Below are 19,909 nucleotides of genomic sequence, written 5' to 3' on the forward strand. Positions count from 1 at the left end.
CTTGTCAACAGCTGTTGGTGCGTATCCTGACATTTAGGTTTCTTTTCCACTGTTAATCCTACATAGGATTATTTTCAAGTTCCTTCTTGAAACACACCTCTTCCAGGAAGCCTTTGGGCTTAACCTGCTAAGGCATGTACAGGTGTACCTGCAACGAGGAACAGATGCAGACTTTATAGCTGCAGGACTAGTTCTTCCCTGCAACCCCACATTTTCCTTCCTCAGCTGACATGTACAGTGGCCAAATCAAGAGTTGTTCCGGCTTTTCCGCCCCCTTGCCCAAATGCTTCAGGGAGGCTATCTGCTTTGCTCTGATTTCTCACCCCACAAAATACCTGCTCTAAATGGCACCAAGGTCTGTTCAGGGCTATGGAAAAGCCTTTCCTCACCTCATGAAAAAATACTTTAAAAACTGTTCTGATGGATGACAGGTGGCTTTATGACCAATGTTAGGGCCAACCAACCGTTGCTGTACCCAGCATTACTCAAAAGGAAAAAGAGAATCTGAATGCTCTACACTATTGTTGGTATTTGTGACACTTTATGGTTCTTTAATTGACATGCTTTTAATTATTATTTTGTCTTTGTAAACTGCTTTGAAATTTATTTGGGATGACAAGCAGCACAGAACATGTAGATTTAAATAAACAAATAAATAGCACCTTAAGCTTCTACAAGTGGACTCACCACTGAAATTAGTGTCAATTCACAACTGTAACAAAACCTACATGAAACAGCTAGGAAGGATTGTTGCCTTCAGAGTCATGCTTGTGCGCTTCCCAGAACATCTGGCTGACAACAGGTAGGACTAAATAGATCTCTGGTTTGAACTAGCAGGTCTCATCTTATATTTTAATGTTTTAGTGCCATATCCACCAACATGAACTGAATACCACACAGCCAACAGTGTTGTGCTGCCTCTGTAGGAATTATCTTGCGCTCTGCCTGCTGCCCCAACAAAGCAGGACAGAGAAGGGAGCTAACCCTTTCCTTCTTTAGGAATTGCCTCCCTTATGGTTTGCAGCTTTCCCCTGAAGATAAATATAAGGAAGGATGGAGGGCAGGGAGTGATGACTTCACACGACCATACTGTTTCTTTTCAGATGTGGAGAGACAGTGTCAAAACAGTTCACTAGGTTTAAACTGGTTAAGGAGGAGAAGAACTTACTTTACTGGAAACCAATTTCACGTTTCCAGATGCCAGAGCTACAGCTGTGTCTGCCATAACCTCTGCTTTGATGGATCCCAATCCCCCTGTGGCACTGGTTTTGATGAAACTGTCCAGCACTACGTCAAGCAGGTCAGTAATCTGTTGTAAAAGACAATAAATCATTTGCATCCGTTAACATAAGAACTTCAGCCAAACCTCACAGGAGGCTCTCCACAAACTATGTGCCATCCATCCACCGCAATCTTCGACTGGAGAGAGCCCTTTTCTCGTGATGGGTTCTTGCATTTCGACTGCTCTCCCTGGAGAAGGCTGCTGGGTGCCTTTGCAGCTATCAATTAGACTCCAGGTAAGGGCACTTCCCATCCTTTTTTAAAAAAGTCTCATGCTGGCATTTTTACTTAGAGCAGTCTTCTTTGACTATCTACCTGTGCAAGCAAGCTGTTGCTCTTTGCGTGTGCTGTGTTAGTTAGTTTGCTTCATTTTAATAATCCATTTATTTATTTTTAAATGGCACTTTTGCATTTACTACTTATCAGGTGACCTGGAAATGAAAGACTTTTAATGGTAAGATACAAATTTTGTCAAACCAACCAACAGGTGATCTCATAGCTTTTCCTACCCCCAAGTTGGGAATGCTTAGCATATTGCCACCATGGGATCCTTTGGGACAAAGAGTGGGATATAAATTTAAAAAAAATAAGGGGGGGACCTGAAGCAATCCAGAGACACAAGGGAACACCAACAGCAGCAAATTGTTAGGAACAAGGAGAGCTGAGCTAAGAGGGAAGAAACAGAGCAAAGGACTAGCCTGAGGAGAAATATTAAGGGAACTTAAGCAATCCACTGAATTTGATGAAGGCAAGAAGCAAACGAGAGGATCATGGGAGTAGCCTACTTCCAAAGAGTTTGTTCCCTCCTTGACCAGAAGGTGGAGCCTAAACCCATTCTACTAGTCCTGCTGGCCAAACGGAAGTAATATTACAATTTATCACACTATTAAAATAAATGGCTTTCTCAAGACCAGCCACATTTGCATACCTAAGCCAGAATCAAACACGGAAACCGTAAAAAATCAACCGATTCAACAGATCTCCCTCAACAGTTTCAAACTGGATGCTTACTTTTTTGGAAGGTTCTGAATATGACATTTTGAGCCCCTTTCCTTCCAAGGTCCAGCAAAAAACAACAACAGATGTTGCAGAGATGGTTCAAAGATAACAAGAGTTGGATATTTAACATGAATTGCAAACACTTAAGGTAGACGTAAATTTATCTTTATTTGTGACTCTAGCAAGACTAGAAGCAAACCTTCTAGTAATTAATACTTAACCGACTGTCAAGGACATTGTTTCTCCCATAAACAGATAAGATCTGCAACATAAAAAAGACAATACCTGGCCCAAGCTCCCCCATATCTTGGCTTGAATGGAAGGGTACATCTGCTTCTCATTTATGGTCATTGTGATGAGCTTATCGAGAATAGCAGTGACTCGCTGGCGTTTGGCATCGTCATTGTGTTTGCAGAAGCGGACCAGATTCAACAACCAGGGGGTCATGTATTCCAGACAGAGGTGTTTCAGTTCAATACCTGAAATAAAATAAATACATATATACATACACATTGTAGTACGTGTGGAGGTCTGAGAGAGGGCGTTTCTCCCTTAGAATAGGCAGAATTCTGTGCAAAAGTTTTCAAGGTTATTATCCTATAACACTGTCCAATGAAGATTACTAGAAAGAAGGAACGACATCTGGGATCCAAAGGAGAGCACATAGTTCTTCTGCATGCTGCCAAAGGTGACTTAGGATGGGTGTTTCTTGAAGTGCATCTTCCCATGCTGCATGGCAAACTAACTTTAAAATGGAGGGGGTTTTCAATAGCAGTTTGAGATGTGGCACTGAAGAAAGCTGGCAATTCTGCTGGGGCAAACAGACCTCTTGGAAGTATGGATTAACTCTCTGGAAAAACAGGGGCATACATACCACAATGTATGGACTGGGACCAGAAGGCCTGAACATATATTACATTTCATGTGAAGGGAAACCACATGAGAATGCGTCTATTTAGTCTCTCCCCCCCCCCATCCCATGAAATGCTCTCTCTAGGGATTTGTGCCTAGAGTCATCATTGCCAAGTCTTTTAAGTACCAGACCTTTTTGTTTACTCAGGCCTCTTGTAATTAAGTTGCCTCCTACGGTGGTCTTCATTTATTAGTGGGGTGGGTAGGACTTGCCCTATTGATATATTATTGGATGCCTGTTCTACGTATTTTGCATTGTTCATTGTTTTAAATTACTCTTAATTGGTGTATTTTATCTTGTTAAGTCACTCTGAGGCTTTTTCTGCTGTATAAAGTGACAGAAAAATGTAAACAAACAACAACAACAACAACAACAATATAATGCACTCAGAGGCAGCCCTTCAAAAGAGGGTGGCGGGGCTGGAGACAATAGACTTTGATCTACACATGGCCATTCATACACAAGCAAGGCCAACATCCATGGGCTCAGGAACATCCAACCAGCATGAAAGCTTGCAGTCTAACACTGTATCCTTTTGATGTCATAATCTATGCCCTTGATAAGTAAACATCTTATTTTGGCAAGTTAAGAGAGGCTCACTTGAATCCTGCAACATGTGTCCTGGTAACATTGGGTTGGATCCAATTCTATTCAGGGTAGACCATTGAAATGAATGGCATTAAGTTAGCTCTCTCCATTCATTTCAATGGGTCTACTCTGAATAGGGCTAATTGTCAGATACAATTCATAGCCCTCTGCTTAATTTCAGAAGAGGCAGCAGACCGCTAGCGTAAAGACAGAGCCGTTTTTAAAAACACACTTTAATATGGGACAGCAAAGTTTATTTTACAAAATTGGTTCAATCTTCCGGGGGGGGGGGTGCATTTTCCCTGTAAGCAAGAAACCAGGAAGACATGGTTGATTACTCAAATAAAATAAACTTGGCTTGGCGTCGTCCTTGGAACTCACGGACTGCAGTCTGTATCATAACACTGCCTGGCACCAGATTAGGACAGAGATAAGTCTGTTACATTTGGAAATGGGCACCAATGGACTTGCTATGGGTTGTGCAAAGGAGGAACTTGATCGGAAAAACACTAACCAGGAAACACTTCCATTTATGACTTTGGTAACAGTGCTACCCAAACCCAACACCTTTCCATTGTCAGAACAAGAGCAGAAGGCAAGTGTATCTACTTACTAGATTTGCTAAATCCGGAAATGCATTCCTCCAAAAACTCTAAGGTGAGGTGGGGCTCATTAGCTGCCAGAGTCTTACTAATAGAGACAATAAAAAGGGTGTTGTTGGCAGGGATACACAGACCTGAAGTTTCCAGTAACTGGCCTTCAATCTTTAAATTAAAGGTACAGGTTAAGGCACAGAGAAGATTATAGGCCGCAGACCTGCAAAAAAGAATAAGGGAAACAGTTAAAAAAAAGAATCTTTCATCAATGGGGACTAAAAGGCTTTACTTAAAAACACAATTTCATAACACTTGAAACCAGGGTTGCTCTCTGGACTGTAGCACCGGCTCCAGCTACCATGTAGGATTAATCATTGCAAAAACCCCAAATTTAAATCCCAAGGAAATCTCTCTCTCTCTCTCTCTCTCTCTCTCTCTCTCTCTCTCTCTCTCTCTCTCTCTGTGTGTGTGTGTGTGTGTGTGTGTGTCTGTGTTTGGGGGGGAGAACTCAATTAAAATAAATATTTGTTGATCAGTTATATGTGCATCTGTTGGTGAATCAACTAATTAACTCTACAAAAACTGGCATACGAGAAAAAGGGAGATCTAAACTTCCCGTAATTCCTTTCTTAGATATTCTAAGGCAGAAAAGTATTTGACTGTTCGGACCTCCTCTGATCACCAGACAGGGCCAGCAGGAAATGATGCCGTATGGGGAAGTACTTCTCGTCTAGCCCTAGAGAGAGTCCAGACTATGGAAGCAGTTCACTGACCCTAACTCATAAGAAATCAAATCAAAAACTAACCCAGGCATAGGCAACCTCAGCCCTCCAGATGTTTTGGGACTACAATTCCCATCATCCCTGACCACTGGTCCTGTTAGCTAGGGCTCATGGGAGTTGTAGGCCCAAAACATCTGGAGGGCCGAGGTTGCCTATGCCTGAACTAACCTGTCCCTAAAACAGGGGTAGCAGGCGGGGTGGGGGGACCTCTGGTCTGTGAGCCAATATTGGCCTACTGGGGGTTCCAACTTGGCCCACAAGGCCATTTCCCACTTGCTGGCTGTCAAGTGACATCACCCGATGGTTGGAGGTTCAATCCTGCTTGGTTCACTTGCATGCACAGTTCCCCCCTTAGAGAAGTAGTGCACACAGCCAATCCGTACAGGCAGCAGGACTGAACAAACACACACCAGTTGATGTGCAGAGAGTTCAGTCCTTCTTGGACTGGGAACGTGAGCTCCCTCATACACCAAAACCCTGCAGAAAACAGGATTACGGTTTCAATTTCTTATCTGCTCTTCGCCACAAGATTCCAGGACAGGTTACAGAAATTTTAAAATGTGATATTAAATGTGATATTAAAACAAACAAAACTGGTGTGCTTTGTCACTGAAGGCTTTGTCACTATCTCCCGCCTACAATGGGCCAACTTGTGACAGGGTGGTAGGAATGTTCACCAGCTTTGGTTGTCATTCCCTTGACAGGAATGCTCTGTCCTTGGTGATACAATGTCCAGACCCCAGATGTGGAATCCGCTGCATCAAGATAAGCTCGTGGAACCCTGATTATAAAGCTATAAGGATGTTTGTTCCACATCCTTTCTTCCTTGAAGGAAGTTGGGGATTTGATTGCAACGATGTCTAAGTTAGGGAAAAATGAGACTGTCCATACCGCTGTGGGTGGAGACACACCATCACTTTCACCAAGAGCTTGGTAAATATGCGACAGGCAAAGGAAAGGTCAGCTATGTCAACAACATGAAGTTGCCTTTATTCATGGCTTCCAGGATCAACTCTAGTGTTTCCATCATGAGTGAGTATCCCTTCATGCACTGGTTCAGCCACTTTAAATCCAGAGTGGTTCTGAGGCTGCTGGGGTATTTTTTAGGGGGAGGGGGTGTGTTGATAAAAAAGTTGAGTAAACCCCAGATCAAGCTGTTTTCCACATGGTGTCCTTTCCTGTTAACCCTGTTTGGTTACCAGAGAATATCTTTCTAATCCGTTGAAGATTAGTCTGCCTAGGGACCTCCAGAGAACACAATTAAAGAAGAGAGCACATTTTCTTTCTAGATAGTGTATGGGTTGCCTTGGGCATCCCCTTAAAAGAGGCCTTCCCCCCCGTGAATGAACGAGAGAGCATGGGGAATGCCTCTTCCAAGATGGCGTTTGCCACACACAGTTTTCAGAAGTACTTGCAATTAAGAAATGTTTAAAACACGCCAACCAATGAATCAAGAACTTCTTCTTAGTCTATTAAAATACTTCACAAGTCAATCGGTTGACACCTCAATGGCTTGAAAAATGATATAAGTGTATATATGAATCCTAAACATCTGTACTGTATAGAATTAAGTTTCAGTAACCTCAAAAGGTTACTTTTACATAACGGCCGCAACCGAGACAATTGGGCTTCAACACTAACCAAGGCAAGCAAAGAGCTCTGAATGTAAAGGTGATCCACAATACACAAGGGGAGAACCCTGGCTGCATATACAACACACCGGCTAAATTGTAGCCGGTATGCTTCAAAGCAGGATGTAAGGAGAAAAGGCCAATAACACCCTTAAAGAAACTGGTGCCTGTTACAAAGTTTCAGTTGAAATTAAGAGATCCATACCGTAAGCTTGGGTCTGAGCTCCCTAGATTGAGCAACGCGATATTCAGCAGTGTCCCAGGCACATCCTTTGGGCGGATTTTTGTATGCTGCGGTATGGAGTCGGGCTGCGATAGCTCCCACCGCGTCCGTATGTGAATGATGGACTGGACGATGGCATCACACTCCTGGTGCATGAAAGTGAGAGGCGTGCCTTGGTTGGCGATGGTTAAGGTGAACTGGTTTTCATCCACAAGGCAGATTTCTTCTATTTCAGAGGCATAGTAAATGTCATTCAAAAACACCGTCTGTCCCAGGACCCTTGTGCGCTCCGCTGAAGTTACTTGGACAGCTGTAGAACCAACCTATGGGAAGGTATTTAGTTTGTACAAGGAAAACATGGTCAACGGACTCCCCCCTCAAAAAAAAACCCCAGTTATGTTACCTCCTTTTAAAAAGAGTAAGGGATTTCATTAGTTAACAGTAAGATCAATTTATTCTTTATGTGCCATTTCCAAAAAGGATGGCAACCGATCTCTATGGGGGTATGTGTATTAATTAGGTACAAGAATCCCAACCACTCTGAAATCAGGTTCTTCTCAAGGAGTCAAGCTATTTAGCAGGAGAAAGCTGTATGAACTGGTTACTTTGGAACAGAAAATGGTGAACTAGCAAGCTAACATTTCTCCTGGTTGACTTCTAGCAAGTGGTCAGTCACTTTGGGAGAGATGGTGAGAGACAGAGATAAAATCTGTTATTGATCAGGAAATCTTGGTCACAGCAAGGCAAGCAGTCTTGTGCATGGCTGTGTATGAATAAAGCTTTCAATAAAGCAGAATTTGTTTACAACTGCATACAACTGTGCAGCTAAGCTTAATAAACCCCAACTCCCATCAGCCCCAGCCAGCACAACCAGTGGTCAGGGATGATGGAAGTGGTTGTCCCACAACATCTGGAGGGCCATGCAATGCTCTGCACTTGCTCGTTTTAAATGGAGAATCCACACTGCCCTAAATGTATATATGGCACAATTCCCTAAGGGCAAAGACCACAGCGTTGCATGAGACTCACTTTAATAGAAACTTTGGTGTCTTTGTGGGCCAGCTTGAGCGCATTGTGGAAAACCTTCAGGTCTTCTTCCAAGGCCAAAGTGGCTGCCGGGAGCTTCTGCTGCTCATGCTCTATGTGTTCTGCCAGCTTCCCAGGCGAGTCAATGAAGATGAGTCTCTTGCTGCCTTTGAGGCCCGTCAGAAGCCTCTCATGGTATTTCGTGTACTCCCTCACCCACGAGTTGCAGTTATAGATGAAAACAGCGGTGACGTTTTCGTAAGCGAGTCCCGGGAAAACAACAAACCACTTGGAGAGGAAGTCCGTTTTGAACCGATTGCTGGGGCCGGCGTGAGTGAGGTCCACCACAATCTCATATGGCTTAGCGTAGTATGGCTTCAAAGTTAGCAAGACGTGGTATATCAGCAGATCACCGTTTATCTGGCCGGTCTTGAACCTAGAAAGGAAAAATAAATAGCTGAGAGGGGGAAAATGTTAGGGTGCAGCTTGGCTTGCGTCTTCAACAACTGCATTAAAGGGAAAAAAAGAGTGTGAGAGAGAGATTACCCCTTTCTCCTAATGGAAAATAGGAACACAGAAGAATTAGCTCCAGGGTGGACTTTGTTGGCAAGGGACAAACAGAAGTGATTAGAATTTAGTCTTTGCTCATCTGTCATGTTAGAGACAAGGAATTTTAAAGAACTGAAGAAATAACACTGAAATTTTCATCTCCTCTTGAGGAAGAGGCCACAATAAATGCCATTATTATAGACAGAGCTGGTGCTATACTAAAGGCAAATCTGGGGAGATGTGGATGGCCCAGGAGGGCCATGATTATTTCACCACATATCTGAATTTTTTTTGGGGGGGGGGTCCTTCGACTAGCGGCTGGGAAGGAGAAGAAATGTGACTATATGAGATCTGGAGATGTCGTCCTGTGGAGCAGGAGTTGTGCCCTCCAGATGTTGTAGACAACAACTCCCATCATCCCTGACCATTGGGCCATGTTGTTTGTGGGCTGATGAGCATTGTGGCCCAATGACACCTGGAGGGCACCAGGTTGGGGAAGGCTTTAATATATGAACGTGAATCACTGGTGTTTGGAAACAGACATTTCACATGGATTGCGTGCAGCTCCTTGTAGGAAACTGCAGTCTGATTAAACCAAACCACATTGCATGCACCTTGTTGCAGGAGATACACACATCTATGCTTTTCATCAGGGATGGAGAACCTCAAGTCCACGATACAAGTGTGGCCCTCAAGGTTTCTCTATCTGGCCCTTGGGACTCTCCCAAGGCCACACCCCTCACTGGTCCTGCTCTGAGGCCCCTTGGGTGCTTTAGCCTGGCTGGAATGTGTCCTTGAACTATGATAGTTGTGAGGGTGAAGAAACCTCTGGCTCTTGAGTGGCTGGAATGTAGCCTACTGTATGATGGTAACAATCACATCTACTGCTCCACTCACTTTCCCCTCTGCTCCATCACCACCGGCAACCAGAAGGCTGCCCATAAGGCATGGTGGCCCTCAGTCTGAAAAAGTCTCCTCATCTGCCACTGGATTTTGCTGGATTACAATTCCCATCATCCCTGACCGCCGGGCCATGCCGTCTGGGGCTGATCAGAGTTGAAAGCCAACAACATCTGGAGGACCACAGGTCTCCCACCCTTGCTCAGAAATGTGAGTCGCTTTTTGGTCCTTGAACACCATCACTATGAGAAACCTATGGTGCACAAACATCTGGAATTCCCCATAGGACCTCCTCCAACTCCAAAAACATTCCCTTCAAAAAGCACAGTGACAGATAAATTTCCAAACCTCTCAACTGGAAAAGCCGCAAAAGGGAGTAATAGCACATCAATTACTTCAAAATTGGCCTTCCCACTTAAAGGCACTCTTAAACTTTTCCTCTATAAAAACAAACCAGCAACCATATCTCAGCAAGGATTCTTCATCAAACCCCGATTTATTTGCTTTCCCTAAACTTTCAAATTACGCCCGCGCTGAAAGACGAAAACGAGGTCATTTATTAGAGCAGTGCTGCCCTAATTAAGCAAGTACTGGCATTTCCATTACAAGCCCGCCATTTGATGGGATTATAATTCAGATGTTTCATTTGCCAAGAGCTGAAACGTGGCATCCTGCTGCTTAATTGGATGTGTCTAAGAGCGCTCAAATGAATAGCAGGAGATGAAGGGACAGGAGCGGAGGCATTTAGATGTTTTCAGGACACCAAACAAGCCCATGTAAAGCAGTTGTACACTTAATTAAAAGCTTTGCTGTTGTTTCAGGAGGAAAAGTCGTTCCAGCAGAGAACATCTTAAAATGCCGAGCGCGATAGATGTATATGCTGCAGATATTACTCAATGAATCTAATGCCTTAGGGAGGCGTAACAGGTACACTAATCCTGGAGTAGTAGAAGATCACCACCATTATTTGTTCAACTGTCCTGTGTACAAACGGCTAGAATGAAGCGCTTAGCCGAAAGGATGAACTCTCTGTAGTTTTACGAAATATAATGAGGAAATTGTGGCCCTCCAGGTGTTGCTTGGCCAAACCTCCCACCAGATTTAGCCAGCTAAAAAAAGTAATTACCCTACAGGCAATTAAAATAAATGTGAAAGCAGCCCTGGAAAGAAACACACACCGATAATTTACATGGAAGTCTGAGTGTCAGACAGATCTCAATAAACTGTACAGCAAATCTTTGCCTCCATACTCAAGAGTTGACTCAACATACAGGCTCTAGGAGCCTGCAATAAATCAACTTCCCCACCAAATCGATTTACATAAAAAGAAAAGGGAAAAAGATGACCGTGGCAGAGTACTCAGCTGCTTGGAGAAACAGGCTTGCCTTAAAGCAAATGCTTTATCCGTCAATCTGGAGGTCTAATTTAGGCAAGATGGTGGTTCTCCCTCCCTCCCTCTTAACACGTCACAGGGTACTTACACCAGAAAGGAAATGTGTCATCTCTGTGGTTTAGTTCTCTAAATGGAGAACTAAACACCATGTTTCAGAGGCACATTCACTTTCAATGCATAAAAACATCCCCACCTTCTAGACTCCAGAATCTAGAGTTTGCCACTGTAAGGCAGACAAATATTGAGGTGCGATTAGCTAGCAAATCACAGACCTCCCAAGTCAAACCCTTCGCTGACCTCTCCTCCAGGTAAGTGTATGTCTACCTTTTATACTTGGTTCTGTTTCTATCTTTCCTCACAGCAGGTCCCAGATTGAGGTTTCCAGTACCAAGAAGTAAAACTAACTTGTTCCAATGAGCCTTAGGCAGCAAAGCAGGAAACTTACTGAAGAAAGTGAGGGCCTGGTGCTAACTGAACCGCAAATGTTATTTATGTAACAGAGGAGGGAAGGCATACTTGTAGGAGAGAAAGACAATTAGAAACCTGTCAAGGTGCTTAGGGAAAGCCCAACACACTGTTTTCTAACAAAACAGCCACTTTGCCAGAGTGAGCTTAGGTGGAGAAAGAGCCCTTAATGGTCAGTTCCTTTGCTCTTGTCTGTTTAAGTGAAATCCTTAACACCAACCATCAGCTACTACAATTAACAGTGAGTGCTTTGTGCCGGCAGTGGAGGCACATAAGGCAGCATTGTAGTCGTCGCGGTGTGGCAATGGTGGGCATCCGAGGATGCTTTCAGTTTGGTATGACTGGCACCATCCAGGCAGGACAATCTAAAAACAACAAGAATATCTGAAAGGCTGGGGGCAGGGAAGGAAGCCTCAAGTACCACCGGCGTCATGTGTACTCTGGGCGTAAAAAACAAAAACCCAAGTTTTGCACAAGAAAGAAAAGGGGTGGATGTACATATATTGTGAATTTTTAAGCTGGAGTCCCTGCGCTCCCTTTGTGGGAGGGAATAACAAAGATTGAGGCAGTAACGCCTCTAAATACCAGTTTCCAGAAACCAAAGGAGGAGAGAGTGTTCCTGTGCTTGTGTCCTGCTTGCAGGTTTCCCCCAGGCATCTGGTCAGCCACTGTGGGAACAGGATATTAGACTACATGGGTCATTGGCTCCTAGCTTGTGTCTGGTTCAACACACAGCCAGAGAGTGCAGAAAGAGCTGGTCAAGCAAACAACAGAGGGCTAGAGATGAACACAGCCTGGAGTTGGTAGAAGACAGCTTCATCATTTGATGCTCATACATAGGAGATGCTGTAGTTCAGCAGGACACCACGGACTCTGTGTGCACAAGTTCCCAGGGTTAGTTCCTGGCATGTGCAGTAGAAGGAATTTGGGAAGCAGGGCTAGGAAAAGCCTCCACCTGAACCCTTGGAGGGTCACTGCCAGGCAAGGTAAACAATGCTTGGGCTAGATCAGGGGTGCCCAAACTTTTTTCAAAGAGGGCCAGATTTGATGAAGTGAACATGCATGAGGGCCAACCAAGTTGTTGCGCTTTTTTTTTTTTAACAATTTCCCCCCAAAATTGTTGATATTTGCAGGACGGTACCACTTCAGGTATAGGGGACGCGGGTGGCGCTATGGGTTAAACCACAGAGCCTTGGACTTGCAAATCAGAAGGTCAACGGTTCGAATCCCCGCAACGGGGTGAGCTCCCGTTGCTCGGTCCTAGCTCCTGCCAACCTAGCAGTTCGAAAGCACGTCAAAGTGCAAGTAGATAAATAGGTACTGCTCCAGCGGGAAGGTAAACGGCATTTCCGTGCGCTGCTCTGGTTCGCCAGAAGCGGCTTAGTCATGCTGGCCACATGACCTGGAAGCTGTATGCCGGTTCCCTTGGCCAATAAAGCGAGATGAGCGCCGCAACCCGAGAGTCGGCCACAACTGGACCTAATGGTCAGGGGTCCCTTTACCTTTACCTTTACCTTACCACTTCAGGTGGAGGAGGGTTGTAGTTTTCAATGGGATCTCTCACTAAAATTCTCTTCCTACAACATGCAAAGTTAGCACAAGGTGAGTGGAAGGAAAACTCTCCCAATGTGGGTTAGATCTGCAATCTATTGTTATATGATGTGTCCTTTTTTACATGTGAACTGGCTTTATGGACTCTAGGACACCCAATTCCACGGTGGATGTCCAATTTTTGAATTGGGCACCTACAGATCTACAGGATGCACACAGCCCCCTCTCTCCAAAACATTTCATACAAAGGAAGCACCATGCAGGCATCAAAACAATAGGATGCCCCTTCACTGACTGCAGAAGGAACATGTTATATTAGATGAGTAATGTAGCTCTCAAAATGAACTGCTGAAGAGTTGCTTTTGTGCTCTTCTTTATATGTACAGATTGCCTGGGGCTCTTTGTTCATGATCACAGGAACATGAGGGCGTTGTCCTTTTGTTTTGCTGGAAAGCACTGGTGTATCTGAAGGTTACCAGAGATATAGCAAAGGCACTAAAAAAACTTCTCAAAGAGTCTACCTTCTGAAGGGCTTTTTCATGAAAAAATGATACATTTTGGTTGTACTGTATAACTAAAAACCTCCTCTATTACTTTTCTGCAAGGCACTGATGGCTTGTGGAAGAATCTTTCGCAGAAGCAGTTTAAGTTTCAGCACAGATGGGAAAACAGCCATGACATTTATCCCTTCCAATTTTAACAGAACAGAAGATGCTATAAATAACCAAAAGAGAAACTATATTTTTCTTAATATCTATGAGGCTTGAGAAGAAAGAACATGAATTATGAGCAATCAACCTTCAATCTGTATTTAGTTTATAAGATGAAAGCCATTATACCTTAGACCCAAAGTCAGATTAAGCTTTAATCCATAATAACAAGCTACACGGGGCTTGTTGATTTTTATTATGCTTTTATAGTGTGGTGTTTATCTGCTTTAAAACCTAGGGATGTGGTAATTAGAAACGAATAAGCAAACCATGCCACAACACAATTCAAACAATATAATATTTAAGTTCTCCTTTAGGAGAAGCCTCTCTGACAACTGAAACAAGTGTTCCTGTGGGTGCAAAACAAACTCAACCCTGTCACTTTATTATTCTTGCAGGCAGCAAACGTCCCCATGAACATGAAACTGATGGGCAACTCTCACATGGATTTGGGTTTCCTTTGGTGGGCCATCTTGCTATTTCACATACAAGTAAGAGCGGACAGTACCACAACTCTTTTGATGACAACAGAAACTCCCACCGTCCCTACAACTCAAACCCCAACACACACCAGTGGGGCTCTTACAACATTGCCTTTGGGGGAAACGTCTACTTATACAACACAGATAAGCACCTTTGAATCGACATCCACAACGCAGCCAACTACCTTTAGTTGGACAGCCACCTCTCAATCCTCATCGAAGACTTCAACTGCCCCGCAAATGCCCTCGACGCTTGCACCAGAAGTGCCCCCATCTCCCTACACCGTTACTGGTCCAGATCAAGAACTTGCAACTCCTAGTCAGGATCAAATGAAAGCTGAACTCTGCGAAGAGAACAGCAAAAGGCTAATACTGATTTGCCTCATCATCATTGGGGTGCTTATCTTCATTTGTGTATGTCTTCTTGTGGCCACTGTTGCAATGGCAAACAAACTCTCCTATATGAAGAAAAGGCAGCTGAGCAAGCGCCCCCTCAGGAGCAACGGCGATTTCCTCACCACAAACAGCTTGTGGCCAGCTGGATTAGAAACGTTGCAGAGGATGACCAATGAGGCAGCAGCAGCGGAGCTGATGACACAAAGAACGGGGTCGGAGAGAACAAAAGCGGGACAAGGGAAAACTGGAGAAGAAGCTAGCAAGAAGCTAGCGAGTGAACTGTCAGACAGGCAGAAGCTCAAGGAGGTGTCGGCAAAGCCACCCAGCAGCACCACAACCATCATTTAGATTCAAGCATCATGCGGACACCCAAAAAAGGTTGGGAGGGAGAGAACTTGAAGGCTATGCGCCACCACTGCAAAGGCATCGGGTTTCCGGGCGGTAATGAACTTTCCAGGTTGGAATTCCATAGCGAGCTATTACCAGAGAGGTAATTGTCCACGATGCTTCAGAAATCAAGCAGTCCACAGCTCCTGAAATGTGGGCGACTTGTTTTGAGAAAATTCAAATGCTACCCATGCAAGGAGGCAGGTGAAAAACAGAGCAGATGCGAGGCTGGAAGGGGAAATGTCCCCTTGCCACCCACACAGAACAACAAGGATGGCTGAGAGGCGGAGCCAGTCTTTGCGAGGAAAGCCTTCCACAAATGTACGCATCATATCCCTGCTCATTTTCCTTACATTAGAACACTGGGTCTCAGCACAGGAAAGCAATGCCACGGAGGTGCTGCAAGCTCTTACCTGCTTGCTTCCTCCCCCTGCTCCAAGCTACCTGGGTGCATCCTGACTGGACTAATACAGTGCTACCTTGGGTTACAGACGCTTCAGGTTACATACACTTCAGGTTACAGACTCTGCTAACCCAGAAATAGTGCTTCAGGTTAAGAACTTTGCTTCAGGATTGAGAACAGAAATCGTGCTCCGGTGGCACGGCAGCAGCAGGAGGCCCCATTAGCTAAAGTGGTGCTTCAGGTTAGGAACAGTTTCAGGTTAAGTAAAGACATCCAGAACGAATTAAGTACTTAACCTGAGGTACCACTGTACAGCAGAATGCCTCTACCAGCTGTTCATGTCTAAGACTGCAAGTGGCTTGTATAACTCCTCATCCCCCAAGCCTCTGATTCTGTGCAACTACATGAGCTCCACCTCCCTCCCAATTCTCTCTGTTGATCTTTATTTAATACCTGTGTACCAACAAGAGAGAGACAAGGAAAAAATCACCCCTCCTTTGTTTAGTCAAGTGCTTGGGAGGAACCTGATCGGGGCTAGCAAAATGCCAAGTTTCTTGCTTGTGGCGAAATGTCTACGTCGTACTTCCTGTCCCCATCCCTTAATGCGGGAGCCGATATACCAGGAATTCTCCTCTGTTAGGTCGATTTAAATGAACTGATTACAATCAAGGTCTGTTCTCAGCTTCTGTAATATTGTTCCTTGTAAGTAATGAAAAATAAAGCAGGCTTCTTGGGGTTTCCTTTTATGGAAGTGGGGAGTGGGGTGTTGTTTCCTTTTAAAACAGGGCCACAGTTAAGCTTTCAGCAATAAAATGTTTGCAGGAGATTGTGGAACAACCGATGTCAATACATACTAGATTGCTAAATGCAACTAATGTTCTTGCAGAATGCTCAAGTTTGTTCAGAGTAGAGTTTTTTTGCCTTTCCTGGATTTCTTTATGCATGAGCCTGAAGATGAAACCTCAATTTCCTGACACATACGAAGTATAACAGCTGAGCAATAAATTCACTGCACACAATCTCAAAGTCACCAGTAATTATTATTTGTGAATCTGGAACCTGGGGGAGCCGAGTATATGAACTCAATTTCAAAAGCCATCGTCCCCAAGACTGATGAGCCTTAGAACAGATCCTTCCAAACTTTGTTCTGGCTCGAATTAGAGGGCATCAGTGAGACTGGATAAGGAATGGTGAGATTGGATAAGGAATTTCCTGCTTTCATTTATCTTTTATTTATTTTTAAGGGAAATCCTTTCCCTAAAAGCTGATATTGGCAGAAGGTTAAGATGGGATACATGGTGAATCACTGGGTGATCTGCAGTAGATTGACCAGGGTTTCAGAATCCCAACTGCATATGGAAATCGAAGCATACGGCTGATGGCGTGCCATTAGCTGATCTCTCCAAACTACAGTTTTGCAGCTCTTGTTTTACAGCTGGCTCCAACTGGTAAATCTTGGGGTATGAGAAGGTGTTGATGGAGACAGTTATTATTCTGAATACCAGTTGCTGGAAACTGCAGGAGGGGCGAGCATTCTGGTGCTCAGGTTCTGCTTGAGGATTTTCTAGAGGCTGCTGCGAGAACAGGTAGCTAGACTAGATGGGCTGCTGGCCTGATCCAGTAGGGTTCTTCTTATGTTTAATCCCCTTATGTGGCAACACAGAATTGGGAACAACACCTGCTGAAAGCAAGCAGCAGAACAGGAAAGGAGTGTCCAGTATGTCCAGCAGAGAGGATCAGGAATTCAGTATCTTGAACCTCTCAATGACTATCAAAATTATGTAACATGGCATAATTTGTTTAGGTTGTAGAGCTTAGCTTTCTTGGTACAAAATTAAGTATCTAAGAACACACCCAGTTTTGGATAGAAGATGATGATGCGTTAATGGTCCATTTAGCAGCTTGAAGTTGTTTACATTAGGCACAGAAAAACCTCCTCCCTTATCCTTCATTTGCAAATATTCCAAAATAACTTCATAAACTTTTCCGTGCTGTGTGAGGTTGACCACTCTTCCCATTTTGCAGATAGATTAATATATATTGAGTGAAGGGAACAATTTACGTACCGTGAGCTCCTTGGAGGAAAGGCAGGAAAAAACCAGGGATGGCTAACCTGTGGCTCTGTAGAGGCTGTAAAATTCCTCCTCCCATCAGCTTTTTGGGGGGGTGTTCTTTAGTGTAGAGCGCACCACCCTGCACATCTGAATGGCCACAGGTTCCCATCTCTGGTATACAGTATACTCGACATGGCACATCAATGGACACTTAATCCCTTTACTGAGCAATACAATATTTTCCTGTTTATCAGGTGCCTTTGCTTCAATTCATACATTACCACGGGAGGATAGAAACCTCTACTCCTCCAGCAGTTCTTGTCATTCCAATTTAGCAATTTCTCAGGGGAGAATCCATTTGGAGTGGAGTCAAGAGTATGTATTGTTCCTACACAAATGCTGCCTTGTTTCCCTTAGGGATACTGTATGAATCAGGCCCATTACTCTATGAACCACACTACCTTACATATAGGCAATACATATCATAGAAGACCGTATTTTCAAGATATCCTGCTTGAACAACATACAAGGCCAGAAGGGAACCCGAGAAACCTTTGCCATCACTATATCCTGTGGTAGCAAATTCTACCATTTCACCCTGCAATGTGTGAAGAAGTACTTTTTTTGGGGGGGTCTGCCCAAAAATCTTCCAACATTCAGTTTCACTGGATAATCCCAGCTGCTAGTATTTCAGAGAAACTTTTCAGTCCGAAAAGGGACTCCCAGAACGGCTTAAAAGACAAAGAAAAAGAAACCACCAGCAAGCAATAAAACCAACTGGCCAATTCAGAACAGAAAGCAGCAGAGCAGTCAACACACCGAGATAAAATCAAGGATAAATCTGAGTCAAAATGCAGAGGGGAACTTTATTTAGAACAATATCTGGAGGCAGGGGGTCCACAGGTCACACACGCAAGCATGCATTCTGCCCTGCCAGCGTTCGTGCACTAGAGGAGACCCACCCAAACACACATTGCCTCACTCCCATCTGCTTCTTCCTGTCCCACCCCTTAAATATTGTGCAGTCTATGAAGTAGTCCTTCCAGCTGACCGCGTTCTCAACTTTGAAGATTTTCCTGCAGCTTGGTCACTTGTTCCCTATAATAAGAAGTGTGCAGCTGCTATTCCCTAGCTGAAAGCTATATTTTGAAAGAAGAAAGCATGGGAGGTTCAGCAATAACTGGCTCTGTTCGGTGACTCACTCCCACACAAGCAGATTTGGAGGCTGTGTCCTTTTAACCCCCTCAGCCCCCAGTGCAAAGACACCCCCCTTCATCACACATGATGAACACTGCTTGAGGCAAGAAGAGGCCCTTAAGATCAAAAGCTATGCTGGGGGGTGGGGAGGTCAAATGCAAAGTCCTGCCCCAATCTCCATGTTACGTGAAATTTTCAAAAAAGAGGAATTTAAGGATGTGGGGGGTGAGTTCCTATGCTGGGCAGGGGAAGACATATGGATTATGACACCATAGAAAAACCTCATAATCTGTCTGGGACTTTCTGCTGCTGCATACTTAGCCTAGTGATTAATCCATCTCCTGAATGTGCTTGGCACAGCATGAGACTTTCTGAACTGCCGTGCAGTTGAGCCAAGTCATTTTTAGTCAAGACTTACAGCAGGTGGTTCCATGTTAGGCATGTCTCTCCCTCCACCCATCCACCCCCAGGAAATAAAAGTACTCAATGGGATTTTTAAAATGATCATACTGCCAAGTGACTCAGCTTATTCCCCAATGAGCAGATGATGTGATCTCTTCCTCTCCCCACCCAAGATACGTATGATTTTGGTTTGGGAAATATCTATGTATTAGTATCAAACTTCCAAAGTTGTTAGTGAACACAGGCTTGAAGCTCTAGCCAACATCATACAGCTGATGTGCAGGAAATATAAATTTATCAAGCCCACTTACCCCAAACCCAACACAAGCTAAGGGAATTGGCTGCAGCTTAGCAGTAAAGTACACCATTTGCACGCAGAAGACCGCAGACTGAATTCCAGCATCTCCAAGTAAGGCTGGGAAAGACCCCTACCCAGAACCATTGAGAACCACTACCAGATAATACTCGGTTAAATGGACCAAGGGCCAGATTCAGTATAAGTCAACTTCTTACGTGGGAAGGGTAGAAAGTGAGCAAGCATATTGACTCTTAATGCCAGCTCCTATCCAGGGACTGCTAAGTAAAAGCTGAGGGAAGCTGGGGGGCAAAGCTGGGGTTAATATTGTGGGGAGGGAGAACACAACACCATCCACAACCCAATGCACATCCCAAAACCCAGGTGAGGAGAAAAGGAGGAAGTGAAGAAGGCAGGTAGGACCCGAGCTGAGCTAAGATGCACGGGCAGAATATAAATAATTAAAGTAAAGTAAATTAAAGTACCATATATACTCGAGTATAAGCAGACTTTTTCAGCACATTTTCTTATGCTGAAAAAGCCCTCCTTGGCTTATACTCGAGTGAGGTGGGCGGCGGCGGCGGAGGGATGAGCGGTCCGAAAGGAGCCCTTTCTCGCTGCTGGTCCCGCCGCCTGCCTCTTGCAAGGGCAGGCACAGGAACCGCAGTTGGGAGAGGCAGGTTTGT

The 19,909-nt window shown here is 44.4% G+C and overlaps 2 protein-coding genes across 10 annotated transcripts in view; one reads left to right on the forward strand and one right to left on the reverse strand.

Moving 5' to 3' along the window:
- Positions 1 to 19,909, reverse strand: part of NF1 (neurofibromin 1) — a 156,989-nt gene that overhangs the window by 33,814 nt on the left and 103,266 nt on the right. For all 6 annotated transcript variants that reach the window (XM_083587336.1, XM_083587335.1, XM_083587339.1 and 3 more), the window contains 5 exons: positions 8,043 to 8,475; positions 6,996 to 7,336; positions 4,395 to 4,597; positions 2,566 to 2,759; positions 1,169 to 1,309 (listed from right to left, as the gene is read on the reverse strand). In XM_083587336.1, coding sequence (XP_083443462.1) covers positions 1,169 to 1,309; positions 2,566 to 2,759; positions 4,395 to 4,597; positions 6,996 to 7,336; positions 8,043 to 8,475 — 1,312 coding nt within the window. The remainder of the gene's footprint in view (positions 1 to 1,168; positions 1,310 to 2,565; positions 2,760 to 4,394; positions 4,598 to 6,995; positions 7,337 to 8,042; positions 8,476 to 19,909) is intronic.
- Positions 10,832 to 19,909, forward strand: part of EVI2A (ecotropic viral integration site 2A) — a 234,222-nt gene continuing 225,144 nt past the window's right edge. For 2 of the 4 annotated variants that reach the window (XR_014541943.1, XR_014541945.1), the window contains exons 1-2: positions 10,832 to 11,189; positions 14,006 to 15,356. Coding sequence is in view for 1 of the 4 variants with exons in the window: in XM_083587998.1 (XP_083444124.1) it covers positions 14,021 to 14,833 (813 nt within the window). In the remaining 3 variants the exon portion in view is untranslated. Of the gene's footprint in view, positions 11,190 to 14,005; positions 16,295 to 19,909 lie in introns of those variants that run through there. The other 2 variants (XR_014541944.1, XM_083587998.1) reach the window with 2 other exon arrangements.

The sequence above is a fragment of the Podarcis filfolensis genome, assembly GCF_964270895.1.
Source record: "Podarcis filfolensis genome assembly, chromosome: 15".
Classification (NCBI taxonomy): domain Eukaryota; kingdom Metazoa; phylum Chordata; class Lepidosauria; order Squamata; family Lacertidae; genus Podarcis; species Podarcis filfolensis.